Source organism: Oryctolagus cuniculus, chromosome 3 (assembly GCF_051225735.1).
Source record: "Oryctolagus cuniculus isolate XC-2025 breed Fujian yellow rabbit chromosome 3, ASM5122573v1, whole genome shotgun sequence".
NCBI lineage: Eukaryota > Metazoa > Chordata > Mammalia > Lagomorpha > Leporidae > Oryctolagus > Oryctolagus cuniculus.
Window position 1 is genome coordinate 158,409,497 of NC_142869.1, and position 17,656 is coordinate 158,427,152.

The 17,656-nt window shown below is 37.1% G+C and overlaps 1 protein-coding gene across 12 annotated transcripts in view; it reads right to left on the bottom strand.

Moving 5' to 3' along the window:
- CADPS2 (calcium dependent secretion activator 2) overlaps positions 1-17,656 on the bottom strand; it is a 667,233-nt gene that overhangs the window by 280,007 nt on the left and 369,570 nt on the right. For all 12 annotated transcript variants that reach the window (XM_070071264.2, XM_008258272.5, XM_008258271.5 and 9 more), the window contains exon 8: positions 13,511-13,650. In XM_070071264.2, the coding sequence (XP_069927365.2) occupies positions 13,511-13,650 (140 nt within the window). The remainder of the gene's footprint in view (positions 1-13,510; positions 13,651-17,656) is intronic.

The window sequence follows — 17,656 nt, forward strand, 5'->3', positions numbered from 1 at the left end:
ACGGATCTTACAAGTTCTTTCTCAGCCATGGCATTGTTGGTGTATAAAGGCTATTGATTTTTTCTGTGTTCATTTTATATCCTTCCACTTTACCAAACTTATGAGCTCCAGTAGTCTCTCAGTGGAGTTTTATGGATCTCCTACATATAGGATCATGTTATTTACAAATAAGGATAGTTTGAGTTCCTCTTTTTTAATTTGCATCCCTTTGATTTGTCTTGCCTAATGGCTCTAGTTAAAACTTTCAAGGCTATATTAAATAGCGATGGTGAGAGTAGGTATCCTCATCTGGTTCCAGATCTTAGGGGGAATACCGCCAGCTTTTCTCCATTCAATATGTTGCTTGCTGTGGGTTTGTCACATACTGCCTTGATTGTGTTGAATGTTCCTTCTATCCACATTTTCCTTAAGGTTTTCATCATGAAAGGATGTTATATTTTATCAAATGCTTTCTCTACATCTATTGAGATAATCATCTAATTTTTGTTCTTCAGTTTGTTAATGTCTTGGATGTATCACATTGATTTGTGAATGTTAAACCATCCTTGTATTCCAGGGATAAATCCCAATTGATCAGGGTGGATGATATTTCTGATGTGCTGTTAAATTCAATGAACTAATAATTTGTTGAGGATTTTTGCATCTATGTTCACCAGAGATATTGGTCTACAGTTCTTTTTCTCTGTTGCATCTTTTCCAGGTATAGGTATTAAGGTGGTGCAGGCTTTGTAGAAAGAGTCTGGGAGGATCCCTTCTTTTTGATTGCTTTGAATAGCTTGAGAAGAATTGAAATTAGTTTCTTTAAATGCCTAGAATTCTACAGTGACACTGTCCAGTGCTGGGGTTTTCTTTGTTGGGAGGGTCTTCATTAGTGATTCAACTTCTGTCTTGGTTATTGGTCTGTTTAGATTTTCTCCCATCCAAGTACTAACCAGGCCTGACCCTGCTTAGCTTCCAAGATCAGATGAGATTGGGCACGTTGAGGCTGTAGACGGTCTGTTTAGATTTTCTATATCTTCATGACCTAACTTTGGTAGACTGTCTCTCTCTAGGAATCTATCCATTTCTTCTAGGTTTCCTAGTTTGTTGGCATTCAGCTCTTTGTAATAATTTCTGATGCTTCTTTTTTATTTCTGTGCTATCTGTTATTATATTTCCTTTTTCATCTCTGATTTTATTGATTTGGGTCTTTTCCTTCTTTTTTGGTTAGTTGTGCCAATGGTGTATCAATTTTGTTTATTTTTTCAAAAAACAGCTTTTTATTTCACTGAGTTTTTTGTATTTTTTGTTTCAATTTTATTTTTTCTCTATTTTTAATTATTTCTTTCCTCCTACTAGTTTTGGGTTTGGTTTGTTGTTGATATTCTAGGTCCCTGAGAAGCACTGATAGCTCACTTACTTGGTACCCTTTCAGTTACTCACATAGGCACCGAATGCTATGAACTTCCCTCTTAACACTGCTTTTGCTGTATCCCATAGGTTTTGATATGATGTATTGTCATCTTCATTTGTTTCCAGAATTTTTTTTATTTCTCCTTTGATTCCTTCTATGACCCACTGCTCATTGAGGAGCATGTTGTTTAGTCTCCATGTGTTTTTGTATATTCTATAGATTTTTGCATTGTTGATTTCAAGCTTTATTCCATTGTGGTCCAAAAAGAGGAATGGAATGATTTTGATTTTTTTTAAAATTTGCTGAGACTTGCTTTGTGGCCTAACATATGGTGTAACCTAGAGAATGTTCCATGCACTGATGAGAAGAATCTGTATTCTGCCACTGTGGGGTGAAAGGTTCTGTAGATATCCATTAGATCCATTTGATCTATAGTGTTGATTAACTTTGTTGTTTCCCTGTTGATTTTCTGTCTATCCAGAAATGGTTGATCTTTCTGGATCTTTCTTCTGTCCATTGTTGAAAGTGAGGTACTGAAGTCCCCCATTACTACTGAATTAAGAGTCTATGTCTCCGTTTAGGTCCATTAATATTTTTTTCAAGTAGCCAGGCACCCTGTATTTGGGGGCATATACATTTATTATAGTCACACCTTTCTGCTGGATTGATCCCTTAATCATTATATAGTGCCCTTGTCTCTTTTGTTATAGGAATGTCTATTTTGTCTGATATTGGGGCGGCAACACCAGCTCTTTTTTGGTTTCTGTTAGAATGGACTATCTTTTTCCATCCTTCCACTTTCAGTCTGTGGGTATCTTTGTTGCTGAGATGTGTTTCTTGTAAGCTGCAAATAGATGGGTCTTGTTTTTCAATCCATTCAGCCAATCTGTATCTTTTAACTAAAGCATTGAGGCCCCTTACATTCAAGGTGACTACTAATTAGTAACAACTTGGCCCTGCCATTTTTCCATAAATAATCCTATTGTTTACTTAGGATTTCTTTTGTATTTCCACTGGTGGTTTTTCTGCCTTTCCATTCTTTCATCGTGATGTCTATCTTTCTGTGTTTCTGTGTGTAGCACATCCTTAAGCATCTTCTGTAATGCTGGACAAGTGTCGACAAACTCTTTTTTGTTTGCTATGGAAGGTCTTTACTTAACCTTCATTTATAAATGCAAGTTTTGTGGAGTACAATATTCCAGTTTGACAGTTTTTGTCTTTTAAGACTTGGACTGTATCTTGCCAATCCCTTCTAACCCATAGGGATTCTGATGAGAAATCAGCTGTGAGTTTAACTGGAAATCCTCTGAAAGTAAATCTGACGTATCTCTTATGCCCATTTGATAATCTTCTCTTTGTTTTACCGTGGAAAGTTTGACTACAATGTGTTGTGGTGAGGGTCTTTTCTGGTCATGTCTGTTAGGAGTTCTATGTGCTTCTTCTACTTGAACACCCCTTTCTTTCTTCAAATTGGGGAAGTTTTCTGTAATTATTTCACTAAATAGGCTTTCTATTCCCTTCTATGTTTACCCTCCTTCAGGAATTCCTAAGATCTGTATGTTGGGTTGCTTGATAGTATCCCACAGATATCCAACACTGTTTTTAAGTTTTCGATTTTTTCTTTTTTCTTTTTTTTTGTCTGACTCTAAGATTTCCATTGATTTGTTTTCTAGTTTGGATATTCTTTCTTCTGCCTCATCAAGTCTGCTGTTAAGACTTTCCATTGCATTTTTCATTTGATCCACTGAGTTCTTAATTTCTAAAATTTCATTTTGATTTCTCTTTATATTCTCAGTTTCCTGGGAAAAATTTTCATTGATGTCATGTAGGGTTTTCTTTGGTTCATGGATTTGCTTATGATTTTTTTTGAGTAATCCTATGATTAATTTTCTAAATTCCATTTCTGGCATTTCCTCAATCTCTTCGTCTTTGCATTCTAATATTGAAATGTTGTTGTGCTCCTCTGGGTGTGTGTGTGTGTGTGTCATGGTGACTTCCTTATTCTTGTTTCTTGAATTTCAGCTCTTCTTTTTCAGCATTTGTGGAGTTGACTTTTAATTTTTTCTTCTGTTGGTTTTTATCTTTGGGGTTATGCTTCTGTGGCTTCATGCCCTTTCAGTGAAGAGCAGGTATGTGGTGGTTGTGGCCACGGGGATCTGGTCAATATTCTGAGATGGGGTGAGTTTTCAAGGTTAAAACCCAAGCTGGGCATGTTAGAACTCCAATCCCAGCTATGCCCTACAGCTTTTCATGTAGCCACAGAAGCCCTAAGGTTTCAGCACATAAAACTCCCACAGATGCTGAGACCAGAGGGTACTGTTGGTGTGGATGCCCCTCTGTCTCTTGTAAGTGCCCAGCCATCTTCTCACCAAGCTCTGAGGCAGTGGGGGCTGCAGGCTATTCTGCTGCTCTGGATCACACTCACACGTTAGAGTCACTGGTTTAACACATCTCTACCCACTGCTGCTGCCAGCGCTGCATTCAGGTGTCCTGTCCAGCAAGTTGTTACATGCACGCCCATAGGCTTCCACAGTCGCAGTCCTAGTATAAAATGGCTCCCACCTTCTTTCAGCCAGACTGTGGACTCCATTTTGGAGAGATTGGTTTGAAACAACGGCCCCTCTTAGAGAGGCCACAGGCAACTGTCAGCAAACTCTAGCTCCCCGGGCTCTGGTCTGGAGCCATGCCACGTTCTCTCTCTGGCTCTATCCCCATGGGTTGGTGCTGTCCAACACCTCCCTGCCCCTTTCTCAAAATTCTGCTGTCTTTCTTCATTCATTGGTAGTTCATGGCTGAGACCCCTGCATCAAAAGACAGATTAAGAAGAGAAAAGCGTGCAATTTTATGTAACGTAGATCTTACATGATACAGGAGCCTTCAGAAAAGGGGATCTAAAGAAACAGGAAAATTGCTTGTGTTTATGAAAATCTTGTAAAATTGTGCTTGGAATACCAATGGGTATGATCTAACCATAATATTTAGGGGAGTGAGGGACTTAGAAAAGCTTATTGTATCAGAGGGGACCATGCTTGTGTAAGGGAGGAGGAGGTGTGGATTTGGGAGCCCTTTTATTGGGCCCATTTATGTACCACAACTTGTGCAGAGAAATTTCTAAATTCATTTATCCTCTCCTTTAATATGTCAAAGAGCAGATATAGTGGACATAATAATATACTTTAAATAAAGAAGGTTCTAGGTAGCTGGAAAGGAGGCATGAAACCCACTAATTTAAGGAGGCAGTGTGTATGTTCTGGGAACTAACTATGGTGAAAACAAGAGAGATGAAAACTGGGAAGGCATGTTTTTGGAGTCAAAGAGAGTAACTTCTGTCATACTTTGTGATCTGGAAATCTGTCACTCAGGCTGTGCTGTATCCATGTGGGAGTGATCCCAGAGGGGGCACCAGAGACTTTTTATATTGATGTGCAGTAAGAATGAAATTACTTGCAGTTAGCTGGGAGTTTGCACTCCAGGGAAGGGAAGGCAAAGGAAGGGAAGAGAGAAGAGAAGGAGGGAAGAGAGGAAGGGAGGAAGAGAGAAAGGGAAGGAGAGAGGGAGGAAGGAGTGAGAGGGAGAGAGAGGGAGAGAGGAAGCAGAGGGGGGAGAGGGAGAGGGAGAGGGAGAGAGAGAGAGAGAGAAAGGAAATAGAGATTTTCCTTTTGCTGGTTCACTCCTCAAATGCCTGTAACACCAGGGCTGGGCCAGGTCAAAGCTCAGAGTCCAGAATTCAATCCAGGTCTCCCAGAACTCAACTCAAGAACCTGAATGCTTGAGTCATCATCTGTTATCTCAGGATGTGCATTTGCAGAAAGTGGGATTGGAAATGAAGCCAGGACATGGAGGAAGCACTCCGATATGCCATTTGGGCATCCCAAGCAATGACCAAACTTCCTTGCCACAAACCCGCCCCTAAACAACTTTCAAAAAAGACAGTCTCACTGCAGAGAATAATGACTTTGAATTTAAAGTTTTTGGGAAAGTGTATTTTTTTCATACAAGTCTTTGGATTTACAATAATCACAGAGAAATTTGTGGACTAATTTAACTTCTTGCAATTCTGTTGTGTTAAGAATATTTGAAACACAATCCATTAACTTTACATAACAGTGGTACCAATCAGTACTGTAATTTGAAGTTTACAACAGAAAGATCAGTCCAACATTTAATTTGAATATAAAAGAACTGAACATATTTCTGCAGTCTTATCTTTGTTTAAAATTTTATTTATTCACTCACCAAATATTTGCATGGCTTCTATTAAGTGCTAGGCAATGATCTAAAAATTGGGTCTCTAAGAACCAGTAAAATAAAGTTCCTATTTTTGGAAAGTGTATTGATTGTGGAGCTAGCAGTAGCAAACCACACCATGGAGATAACACTCTGGTTGAGGAGTTGACCAGTAAAGAATAAACAATGTGACATCAGGTAATAAGAGCTTAAAAAGAAGGAACAGGTGAAAGGTAAAGAGGGTTGGTAGCAGGCAGCTAAGCACACTTTGTAGGGTGGATAACAGGCTTCTCCTTAGTGATGTCTCTGAGGGGAGGAGCATTCTGCAGTAGTGTCAGCAAAGGGCAAGATATTCAGATCCCTAATCTTAACAACAACAATCTTTCCCATTGACTATCTTTATAAAACATTAATATATATAATTATACAATGACTGTCTTCATAAAACATTAACATATGTAATTATACAATTATTCAACTACATGAACACCTTGGGTGCTATGGTAACTATAAAATAAAAGCCATCTAGTAAGTATTGAGAATAAGACGTTCAGCTTATCACTGGCTTCTTAAATGAAGCATATATAAAACTACAATTTAAAATATACAAGGAAGTCTTGAGTTGAAATTAAAACTAATTTACTTGGAATATAAGAGCTCGTGAGATCAACAATGTATTCATCATATAACTGGGAGAATGAATAAGACCTAGTAGACTATCCAGATCATGTTATACTTGTTTGAGCTACGCAGATCTGGTTGTACTTGTTTAATGATATAACTAAGAGGATTAAAAGTTAGGTTAACAATTGCAACTAAAGTCAAACTTGTTATTGAAAAATATGAGTTGAAAGCACTGGCAGTTTTGAAAGTAAGTTACATTGCTTGAAACTAAAATGAGAGAAAACATTCTCTCATTCCTATCACTAGCCATGAAATTCTCTCCAAGTATCGTTTCTTATAAACTGAACTTATTCCTTAGATAAATCATTGGAGTCAGTTGTTCAGACATAGTTCAAAAGATCTTAGGTAATATTTTCATTTTAGCCCTTGGATATAGAAGACAAATTTAGCAAAAAAAAAAAAAAATTCTCAAAGAGAAACAAACTACTCTCCCTACATTCATGGTATCTGTCAAACAAAAATGTACCCTAAAGAGTACATAAACAGGAGTGTCAATTTATAAAGTCAACAACAGGAGTCACTGTGCACTTACTCCTCATGTAGGATCTCTGTCCTTAATGTGCTGTACATTGAGATTTAATGCTATAAAGAGTACTCAAACAGTATTTTTCACTTTGTGTTTCTATGTGGGTGCAAACTGTTGAAATCTTTACTTAATATATACTAAACTGATCTTCTGTATATAAAGAAAATTGAAAATGAATCTTGATAAGAATGGAAGGGGAGAGAGAGCGGGAAAGGGGAGGGTTGTGGGTGGGAGGGAAGTCATTGGGGAGGAGGGGAAGCCAATGTAATCCATAAGCTGTATTTTGGAAATCTATATTCATTAAATAAAAGTTAAAAAAAACAAAAATGTAAACTAAAGCTTAAGAGTTAAGCAAATGGTCTTACTGGGGAAAATAACTTTAATACACTCAAGAAATTAGTGGAGATTTGTACACTATTATTTTCTCACCTAGCACAGCATTTTCCTCTGAACAGAGTCAAGTAACATAACTAAACCTCAAAGAATGCTATATTTCAAGAGACTACAGTTGTTAAAAATACTTATTTTTAAAAAAAGGAAATTTACTATGTAACAGACACTGTGCTTCATGCTGTATGGGTGTTTCTTACTTCGTATTCAGGACAACCCCACTTTATGGTTGAGGAAAGTGAGGCTATAATTTAAATAAGTTGACCAAGTTTGCCAATAAGTGACAGGGCTAGAACTGGAACCCAAGTGTGTCTAAACCCAAGCTTTACGAAAACAATCTGGCTTGCAAATCATTTCACTGTTTCTATCTTGCTTTAGAATATGAAACTCAATGCAGTTTTCTTTAAGGAAAATCATTTTAGGCCAAAAAAACCAAAATAATAGACTTCATGTATACCATGGTGATCATATTTAATAACAATGTATTCTTCCTTGGAAAATTGCTAAGAGATTAGATTTTAAGTGTTCTTACCACACATATACAAATAAGTACATGGAGTAATGCACATATAAATTAACCTAATTCTGTACATTAACTATTTATAAAACTTTGATATATAGTATTAATAAAAAGTTTTCACTATTATTTTTTTTTAAATGTGTTCCCAAACAGGAGAGGGAGGAGGAAGAGGGGTGGGAGGGCAGGTACGGTGGGAAGAATTACTATGTTCCTAAAGTTATGTTTATGAAATGCATGCAAATAAATTTTTAAAAATACTATCTTAACAAAAGTGTCCCAAATTAATTAAGATAAGCAATGAATATATATGGTCTGTGTTTTTTTTTTTTTTTTAAGAAAAAAAAATTTAAAGATGACCTCATAGTGTACCTTTAATTATTTGGTCTAAAGTACCTGAAAATGTCCAAGTATGATAATGAACAGTGTCTTTAAAAAAAAGAGGACAGTAGTTATTTGATGCACGGAAAGTAGAAGAAATAATCTCTAAACAAAAAATATAATGCATGTCAAGATGCTGCTTTCCTGGAGAAGAACTTTGAAAGTAAAAGAAAGTTGAAAGAAAATCTGTAATCCGAGCTTCACATTAAATGCAAAGTAATTCATTAGAAGAAAAGCCAGAGAACTTTTGTGATGGAGTGTAACAAGTTAAACCATTGGCTTAATGACCATTAAATCTATGTTTCAAAATATTTATATTGTCATTGCATACTTTGTTATTAGGCATTAGCAAATTAAAGTAAAAATGTAATTTGTAATATAGAAATTACCATAAAATAAAATGAATATTAAGGAGTTTAGAAGAAGGAAGTTTGCTTTATGATTTATTCTTCCCATCATTATAAATCCAATGTCTACATTAACTTTTTAAGGAGTACTACTGAGTTATCTTCTGTAAGCTGTATTTGGAAAAAAATCAATCAATCATTTCTGAAGCTAGAAAAGACTGCCAGAAGTTTTGGCAAGGTTATAAAAAGTAGTATTTTTATGAAATCGGAATAAGGTAGACTGAGACAAATTCAACTTGGGTATCTGACCAGACTACATAAAGGTTCAGGTGAAGGTCATGTGTCAAAACATGGTTACTTTATTTATTTAGTTAGTTATTTTGACAGGCAGAGTGGACAGTGAGAGAGAGAGACAGAGAGAAAGGTCTTCCATTTGCCGTTGGTTCACCCTCCAATGGCCACTGCGGCCAGCGTGCTGTGGCCGGTGTACCACGCTGATCCGAGCAGGAGCCAGGTACTTCTCCTGGTCTCCCATGGGGTGCAGGGCCCAAGCACTTGGGCCACCCTCCCCTGCACTCCCTGGCCACAGCAGAGAGCTGGCCTGAAAGAGGGGCAACCGGGACAGAATCCGGCGCCCCGACCAGGACTAGAACCCGGTGTGCCGGTGCCGCAAGGCGAAGGATTAGCCTAGTGAGCCAGGGCGCTGGCCTACATGGTTACTTTAGACAAAGACACAAAGGGAAATCAGTCTACAAGGTAGTTTTGAAGTGAGAAATCAGTTTTCTCTAGGAAAGAATATACTTATCCTTTTTGTAAGGTCTGCACCCTCCAAGATATTCTATCTTAACATATTAAAAAATTTTATACCCTTTGTCATCGGTGTCCTCTAAATTAGCTGAAGATCATAAATCATAAATAATAAACACAATACTGATACGATATTAGAGTGTTTTCAGATCACTTTGTAAGCAAATATAATGTTTGATTTCTTTCACAGAAATAATTTTCCTTTATTTGAAACATATTTCATCAGATATAACAGTTAAAGATGCATGCCAAATTTAGCAAAATATTAATTTTTACACACTGAATCAACTAAATTCATATACTTTAATGAATTAAACTAGTGCATGAATGAAGGTTAGTAGGCCTGACCCCAGTCCCTGGATGCCTAGCTGCCCACCCTCTCTCTGGGAAAGCACTGGGATACGGCACTGTAGATGGCTTGATGCTTATCCCATCCTTCCTGCTGCAAGCTGAACTAATGCCTCTCCCCAGGCACAAGAGATGGGCCCAGGGCACTTTATACCTTTATGATATAAACAGCTCCAGTCTTATTTGTGACAATTTCTAAATAGTTCAATCCATGCATTCAAAACATGTGTAAAGAGCCAAGTAGGACTCTACACAAAGAAATACGACCTTTACAAGGCAATGGTTTTGCTAACATTTCATTTAACCAATTCTTAAATATGACAAAGCTCTTCTATAGTTCCATACTCATGAAATGTTCATTTTTCACTACAAATGTTACCAGTTATATGCAGACTCTGATACATCACGGTTACAATGTTTGATATATTTGTGTCAGCTAATTTAACTTTTTTCTTTTTCTCTTTCAGGTATATGTTTAATTATCATTGTAGTCATTTGTCTTATTAATCACATTTTACCTTTATTTTGGCAAAGCAACCTCTGAATTAGGGAAATAATTTTATTCAATAAAAACAAGGATAGTTTCTGAATTTTAAGTTAATACTGTAACTTAGCCACTAGGCTATGCTAAAGTATAGTCCATTTGTTCAAGAACAGCTCTATCTTCCAGTTATACAACAAAGCAGGAAAATAATTTCAAAAGCGAGATGTGATTCATGTAATTATTCAAAATCTAGCTGGTAGTTCATTTAACAGACTTATCTAAGTGTAATTTTTAATTAGTTTCTATGATATATTAGGAAATAAAAAAATCTTATATTTTTTGCTAAAATATGTTCTGTGTATTACCCAATGTAGTTTTAAAAGGTTGGAATCATCACCATACTTAGTTTGTCCCAATTAAATATCTATATTGTTTGTATAGTCCTAAAAAAAACAAAAAAAGCATGATGCATAGTCATGGACTGATCAGGTTAGTTAACAGAAACAAGAGCTTTAAATAACATATATCTTACTTTCTGCTTAAAAAACGTAAATGCTTTTAAAATATAATTCATAATCAAACACCATTTACTTAATTTATTTTAGGAAATTTCTAATAAAAGAAGTTATACTCCATTCCCTATAAATTGTGTTTAGAACTTTTTAATATTAACTTACAAATGGCCGGCGCCGCGGCTCACTAGGCTAATCCTCCGCCTTGTGGCGCCGGCACACCGGGTTCTAGTCCCGGTCGGGGCACCGGATTCTGTCCCGGTTGCCCCTCTTCCAGGCCAGCTCAATGCTGTGGCCAGGGAGTGAAGTGGAGGATGGCCCAAGTGCTTGGGCCCTGCACCCCATGGGAGACCAGGAAAAGCACCTGGCTCCTGCCATCGGATCAGCGCGGTACACTAGCTGCAGCGCGCTGGCCGCGGCGGCCATTGGAGGGTGAACCAACGGCAAAGGAAGACCTTTCTCTCTCTCTCTCTCTCACTGTCCACTCTGCCTGTCAAAAAAAAAAAAATTTAACTTACAAATGCAGCAAGCTCGATCACTCTTTTATTAGTTTTCCTTCAAAATCCAAGGAATACACTATTATCATTTTCATAATCATTATTTGTACTAATAATGTTTCATTAATTATACACTGTTTGATGTACTGGGACTCAAACAGGTCTAATAAACTTCACATAGTTGAGAACACATATAAAATACAGATAATACTGATAAAATTTTTTTAATTTATTTATTTGAGAGATAGGGTTATAGATAGTGAGACAGAGACACAGAAACAAAGGTCTTCCGTCCACTGGTTCAATTTCCAAATGGCTGCAACAGCCAGAGCTGCACTAATCCGGAGCCAGGAGCTTCCTCCAGGTCTCCCACAAGGGTGCAGGGGCCCAAGGGCTTAAGCCATCCTCTACTGCTTTCCCAGGCCATAGCAGAGAGCTGGATCAGAAGAGGAACAGCAGGGACTAGGACCGGCACCCATATGGGATGCTGGCGCTGCAGGCAGAGGATTAACCTACTGCTCCACAGTGCCGGCCCCCTGATAAAATATTTATTTAGGGGCAACTGATGGCTCATATAAGGGTACTCTTTAAGTTTGTGGTGCATTGAATTAAATGATCAGTTCATTCTGGTCTAAAACAAGTTTGAAATGCATGCATAGTTTTCTCATAATGTGCATTTTCATGAACTTTATGAAGTATCTTCATATATAAATAGTACATGAATTAAACAGAGAATACATGTTAACAGAGTTCACATGAGAGAGATTTGTTGCTAACATTTTTATGACATAGAATAGGTTCATACTATAAAATTCCAAAGGATTTCCAAGTCTAATGTGCTCTGAAGATGAAAATCCATAACACCCCAATTTATTATTTTAGCTCCTTGATCCACAAGAAGGATTTGCCATATTTCAATCTTGTTTTAAACTTGGCTTGTCTCTTTTTCAATTATTAATTATTCATTTGTTAATTATTAATTAGAGGATAAATTATTGACAGAACACCACTCTGCCCCAGAACAAATTGCTATTAATCTGTTCTCCCTGTTATATGATTGCTTGGTGTACAATAAAGCAATTGGAGAAACAGATTAGTTGACTTTCTACCTCAAATGCAATCAAGTGCAGTAAAATCCACTTCTGAATAAATGAGGAAAAGATGAATATAGTTATGCTGTGGGTAAAATGTTTTCTATTTATGTCCATACCTAGAGATGATATTAAAAACATTCTGGTTTGGGTATGTGGCCTAGTGGTTACGTCACCTGTGTTCTGTGACTGAATACCTGCAATCAACGACCAGCTCTGGCTCCTGACCTCAGCTTCCTCACAGTGCTGTCCCTGGCAGGCACTGGTGACGGCTCAAGTACCCAAGTTCCTGTCACCCACATGGGAGACCAGGATTGAGTTTCTAGCTCTTAACTTTGGCCCTGGCCTAGAACCTGCCACAAGCATTCAGGGAATGATGAGTGGATAGGAGTTCTCTCTCCCTCTCTGCTTCCAAAGTAAGTTTTTTTTTTTTTTTAAATGTAGATTCAAATTTTATTAAAGTATTTAAAAAATTTTAAAAGATACATAAAACTGTACATATTTATGGTGTACCATGTAATGGTTAGAGACCTGAATACAACCTGTGATGTTCAATCAGATTGGATTTTTGGCAGGATATCATATCAGGCCAGTTTGGAATGACAATGCTATGACCAACTATCTTTTAATCTGCTCTTATTCTATAGAAACAAAACTAAACTAGAAGAATAAAACATCATTTAACTGATGTTATATAAACGTGCTTCTTTCTTTGTTTTGTTTTTTAGTATTGAGAGCCGAGGTTGACTCTGACCCATGCGACCCCCAGGAACAGCCCCTGTACTTCTTGCTTATCTACCAGCTGCAGTTTCCTTCAGTATTGATTTAGTTTTCACTTACACGTTAGATGAACACTCACTGCCCTCCTGTCAAAACTCACGCAGCTTTCTAGGTTACATCTGTACCACTCGTTCACTTGTATGCATTATATATTCCATGTAAGTTTAACTATTTCTGGGGACCTATGTAATAGGCTTTTTCAACTGTTATACCTGTATTTTGAGGAATATATCTTAGAAATTATCTCTTCTCATCATTGTTCTTTGTCAATATCACCAAGGTATAATATTGGTACAACTCAGTACCAATATTACATGTGCATGCACACAATTACATTAAGTAAATACCCATGATTTATCTATAAAAATGTCTATAGGTCTAAAAATACAAGTAAAACAACATACATTTGTAAATGTTTATGAGAAAACTGCATGGGAAGTTGTATGTAATGGTTACCCCTCTACCTTGACAACAGTGATATACTGAAATGAAATCCAAAAATGCAGAGAAACATCCTCAGACTCACCCACTATGCTTCATATGTGGTGGTTTATCCATTCGCACTGCCAGTTTGATTTTTAAGTCAGAGTCCTGACTATTTTTTGGAACTATCATTCTGTGCAATTCAGCTGACTTGGAGCTATTAGATGTCGGGTATAATATAACCTGCAAAGGACAAGAAAACCACATAAGTGAAAAACACAGAGGGCCCGTAGATTAGAAGTGAAATCTTTCTATACATACTCCTACTGGAAAAGAAGGTGCCAAACTTCATTTGATTTCTTCCCATCGCAGCAGATGGATTTTCAATACAGACTGATTTATTTCTTGACAGGTATATATTTTCATATTACTGTGTAATGAGTTTTCTTCCTGTGTCACTTCATAATGAATTAATAGTACAACATGCTACAGGTGAATTGACAGTCAAAAAATAGTCAATGAACACCTATAATTTCACAAATACTCTAAGCTCCCCAAGGCAGAGAAGTTCAGAAAGACTGTTATTTGAATTATAGATAACAGACTTAAAAAGCAAAACTAATTATTTGAAGCTGCGAAAATATGCCTCATGTTTTAATATTTGCATTGTAAAATAGTATTAAAGGAAATCAACTCAATTAGAGATGGAAAGACAGATAGCACATTTTCTGCTCGACATCAGTAATACCAAAGACGGATTTTCTTCTTGACTACATGTTTTCAGAACCACAAAGATATTATAATAATTAAAGTAACACTGACAGATCACCAAGCAATTCTTTCACAATATTTCATTTCCTTTCAGAAAGCCAACACAGGAAAGAAAAAGCCCACTCTTTAGATGTTAGCTGCCACACAGATAAAACAATGCATTTTGCCCTTTTAGTCAGCCATGACACCTTTCAGACACACTTATTCCATGTATTAATGGGTACATTAAAATGGAAGCACTAAAGCCTGTAAGACAAAACAAAGACATTAAAGGGTAGCAGATTACATTTAATATAGATTTAAGATTTAATTGAAAGGCAGATTGACAGAATGCAAGACAGAGAAAGAAAGAGATCTTCTACCCACTGGTTCATTTTTCAAATACTTGTAACAATTGGGACTTGGTCAGACTGAAGCCAGGAGCCAAGAACTCTGAGTCTCCTACAGGGGTGGCAGAAACTCAAGTACTTGAGCTATCACCTGCTACCTCCCAGGCATGTTATCAGGAAGCTGGGTCAGACGTAGAGGAGCCAAAACTTGACCCTAGGATTCTAGGATGGGATACAGACATCTCAAGCTGCTGCTTAACCCGATGCACCTCAATACCTGCCCTGCAGCACATTTTACTTTAACTCATTCTTAATGTGAATTATAAACAAGTAGCAAGTTTAGATGTGAATAGAAGAACTCTAAACATACACAGGTATGCCAAAATTCTTTTAAACTACCAATGGCTACTGAATTTGTCACAACTGCTCCACCAAATATTTCATTTTTCCATGGATAAGTGGAAATACTCACTGAGAAATCCTCAATCAAGTTTCTCTTTCTCTCTAGGAAAGTACATGGTCACAAACACTTCTCAAACTATTCTCAACTTCCAAGTTGTTAAATATCTACTATTTTGAGATTTCACTCAAGTCTATCCAAAAAGCAATAGCTACACTGAGTTGTGCTTCATTATACTTTAAATGTAAAGGACATCCAAGAACAGACTAAATGACATTTGCAATGTTTTCAAAATTATGAACATATTCTGGAATAAATTCCCTTTTGACTACTAAAATATCCAGTGGAATATTTAACAGATTCTTTCTTAAAGGAAAAAAAAAGTCAATAGCTCGTGGCTCAAACCAACAGACAAAAGAATGTCCCTAACAACTTGGAAGGCAATTTCAAAAAAGAATCAAAGACTAATTTAGAGGTACACATCCTCTGTAGCTATAGCTACTGTTTTTCTAGCAAGTCTGGAAAGCTTATTCTCTTTTCAAACCGCTCCCCCCCCCCAATTATTTTATCATAAGCATCCAGATTTTTTTTAAATTCTTCCTCCTGTGTTTACATAAAAATTGGTGTTTTTCCAAACTCTAAAATCTCATACAGAAAAAGAATAAATTAAAATGTTTGCCAATTTCTCATTCTCTAAGTGCAAATGATAGACTTCTAGATGAAGTCCCAAAATAGCTAATTACAGTGATCTAACAAATTAAGAATCATCCCAATATTGAACACCAACATTTCTGCCACATTTTACTTTCTGATGGATTTATCTAACGGATGTCAACGGAGGGGCTGTATTGTTTAACTTAGTTCAATTAAATAATCATTTGAGTGCCTGCCATGTGGGAACATCCAAAGATGGAAGAATATGGATGCTTCAGACTCCTAGAGGAGCTCATGGTCTTTTGTTATCAGAACTCTTGGCTCTGATAATAGCACTTCCTCCTGCTGTCCTTGTATTCCTAAGGTGGGCAGCAATCTCCTGATTTTGTTAATCTTGGGTTTATTTACCATTGCATATTTGGCTTCCTTGTTTTGTCATATAAATGAGTATATGTATTCTCCATATTAAGTTATCCCACTGGCAAGACTTGGAATTGTTTCTGTTTTGTTTTCTAGAGAAATTTAAAAAAAGTGTGAATACTGGTTCATTTCACAAATGGAAGCTTGAAGATATGAAATCTATCATGTTTTTTAAATAAATGCACTGGTAAACATGTTAAAAATGTAGTCTTTGTAAAAACGTTTATTTATTTGAAAGTCAAAGTTGAGCGAGAGAGAGAGGTCTTCATCTGCTGGCTCCCTGCTCAGATGGCCCTCACTGCCAGGGCTCAGGCAGGCCAAAGGCATGCGCTTTATCCAGATCTCTCACATGGGTTCAGGTGCCCAAACACTTGGGCCACTTCTTCTGCTTTTTCCAGGCCATTATCAGGGAGCTGGATTGGAAGAGGGGCAGCTGGGACGTGAACTGGCGCCCATATGGGATGACGGTGTCGCAGGTAGCGGCTTTACCCATTATGACACAAACTCAATCCCTAAAGGTAGCCTTAAAATAATCTATAAAATATTCTTCAAGTCCCTAAATTGCAAAGTTAAAAAGTGGTCACAATCCCTTACGTGGTTTATCTGTGAATGGTTAGAGACAAGGAAGAAGCTCCCGATGTGCAGAGACCAATGAACCACGTAGAATAAAGGATAAGAGTTCTTTCCAAGTCTAATCAAGAGGTTTTGAGCACTTGCAGGGAAAGGTGTTCTCACAGTGCCTGCTCCACAGGATTTCCCTATTGTCACTGGAAATCACTGTTGTGTGTTTCCCATTTCCACTTTTCTCACATGAGAAGCTTAACTTGAGTTCCCCTGTTGCTGCTCCATTAGTATGTACTGGATTTGTGCTAGGGTAGGTTGCAGAGGGAGGGTGGAGTAATAGGTAAAATGAATGTTACTCACATGTTTAATTCATAGGCAATGGGCCATAGCAAAACTGATATACATATTGCAGTGGATGTAAGGAAAGGAGGGGACTTCACCCCTTGAACTGAGGTGAATGATCCTATGTGTAGAGGCAGCTTAACACCCCTCCTGGTTAGCTATCCATCGAAGCTACCACTTTTACCAATAGAGAACTGTTGCTAGTAGGCAGCTAGTAAGCCAAAGATTATGTTGTTTTTTTATTTCTTCTTGCATCTAAGTAGGGACATGTGAAAGTCTTAGCTACAAGAAAGTGAGTTAAGTGAATACTTACACTTTGGGGAAAGAATACAAAGAAATAAGGTTTGCTTCCTTTGTCCCTCTCCACTGCTCGGCTAGTGAAATAGAGAACATCAATGCCCTAGGAAATGAAAGAGCCTTAAACCAGAAGATTCTAGAGCCCTGAATACCATGTGGAAGGCAGTCACCCTCTACAGGAATATCTCTGTAACTGTTATACCAGTCATTTTTATCTACAGAAATATTGCCACTTATTTGTTATGGCATCAATAGTAACCTAACTAGTACACTAACACCATGTTTTACTTCATAAGTCTTTCAAAATTAAATGAATGTTTAATTGTTTTTCATGATAAACAGTTCATCTTCAAAATTTTTAGTTAGTCTATACAGAGGTATGTCTGAGGTTGATGGTCACAATAATTACAATATGTAACAGATATAAAATTTTACTAAGGATCCTTCTGCATTCTAGATGCACATCTAAATG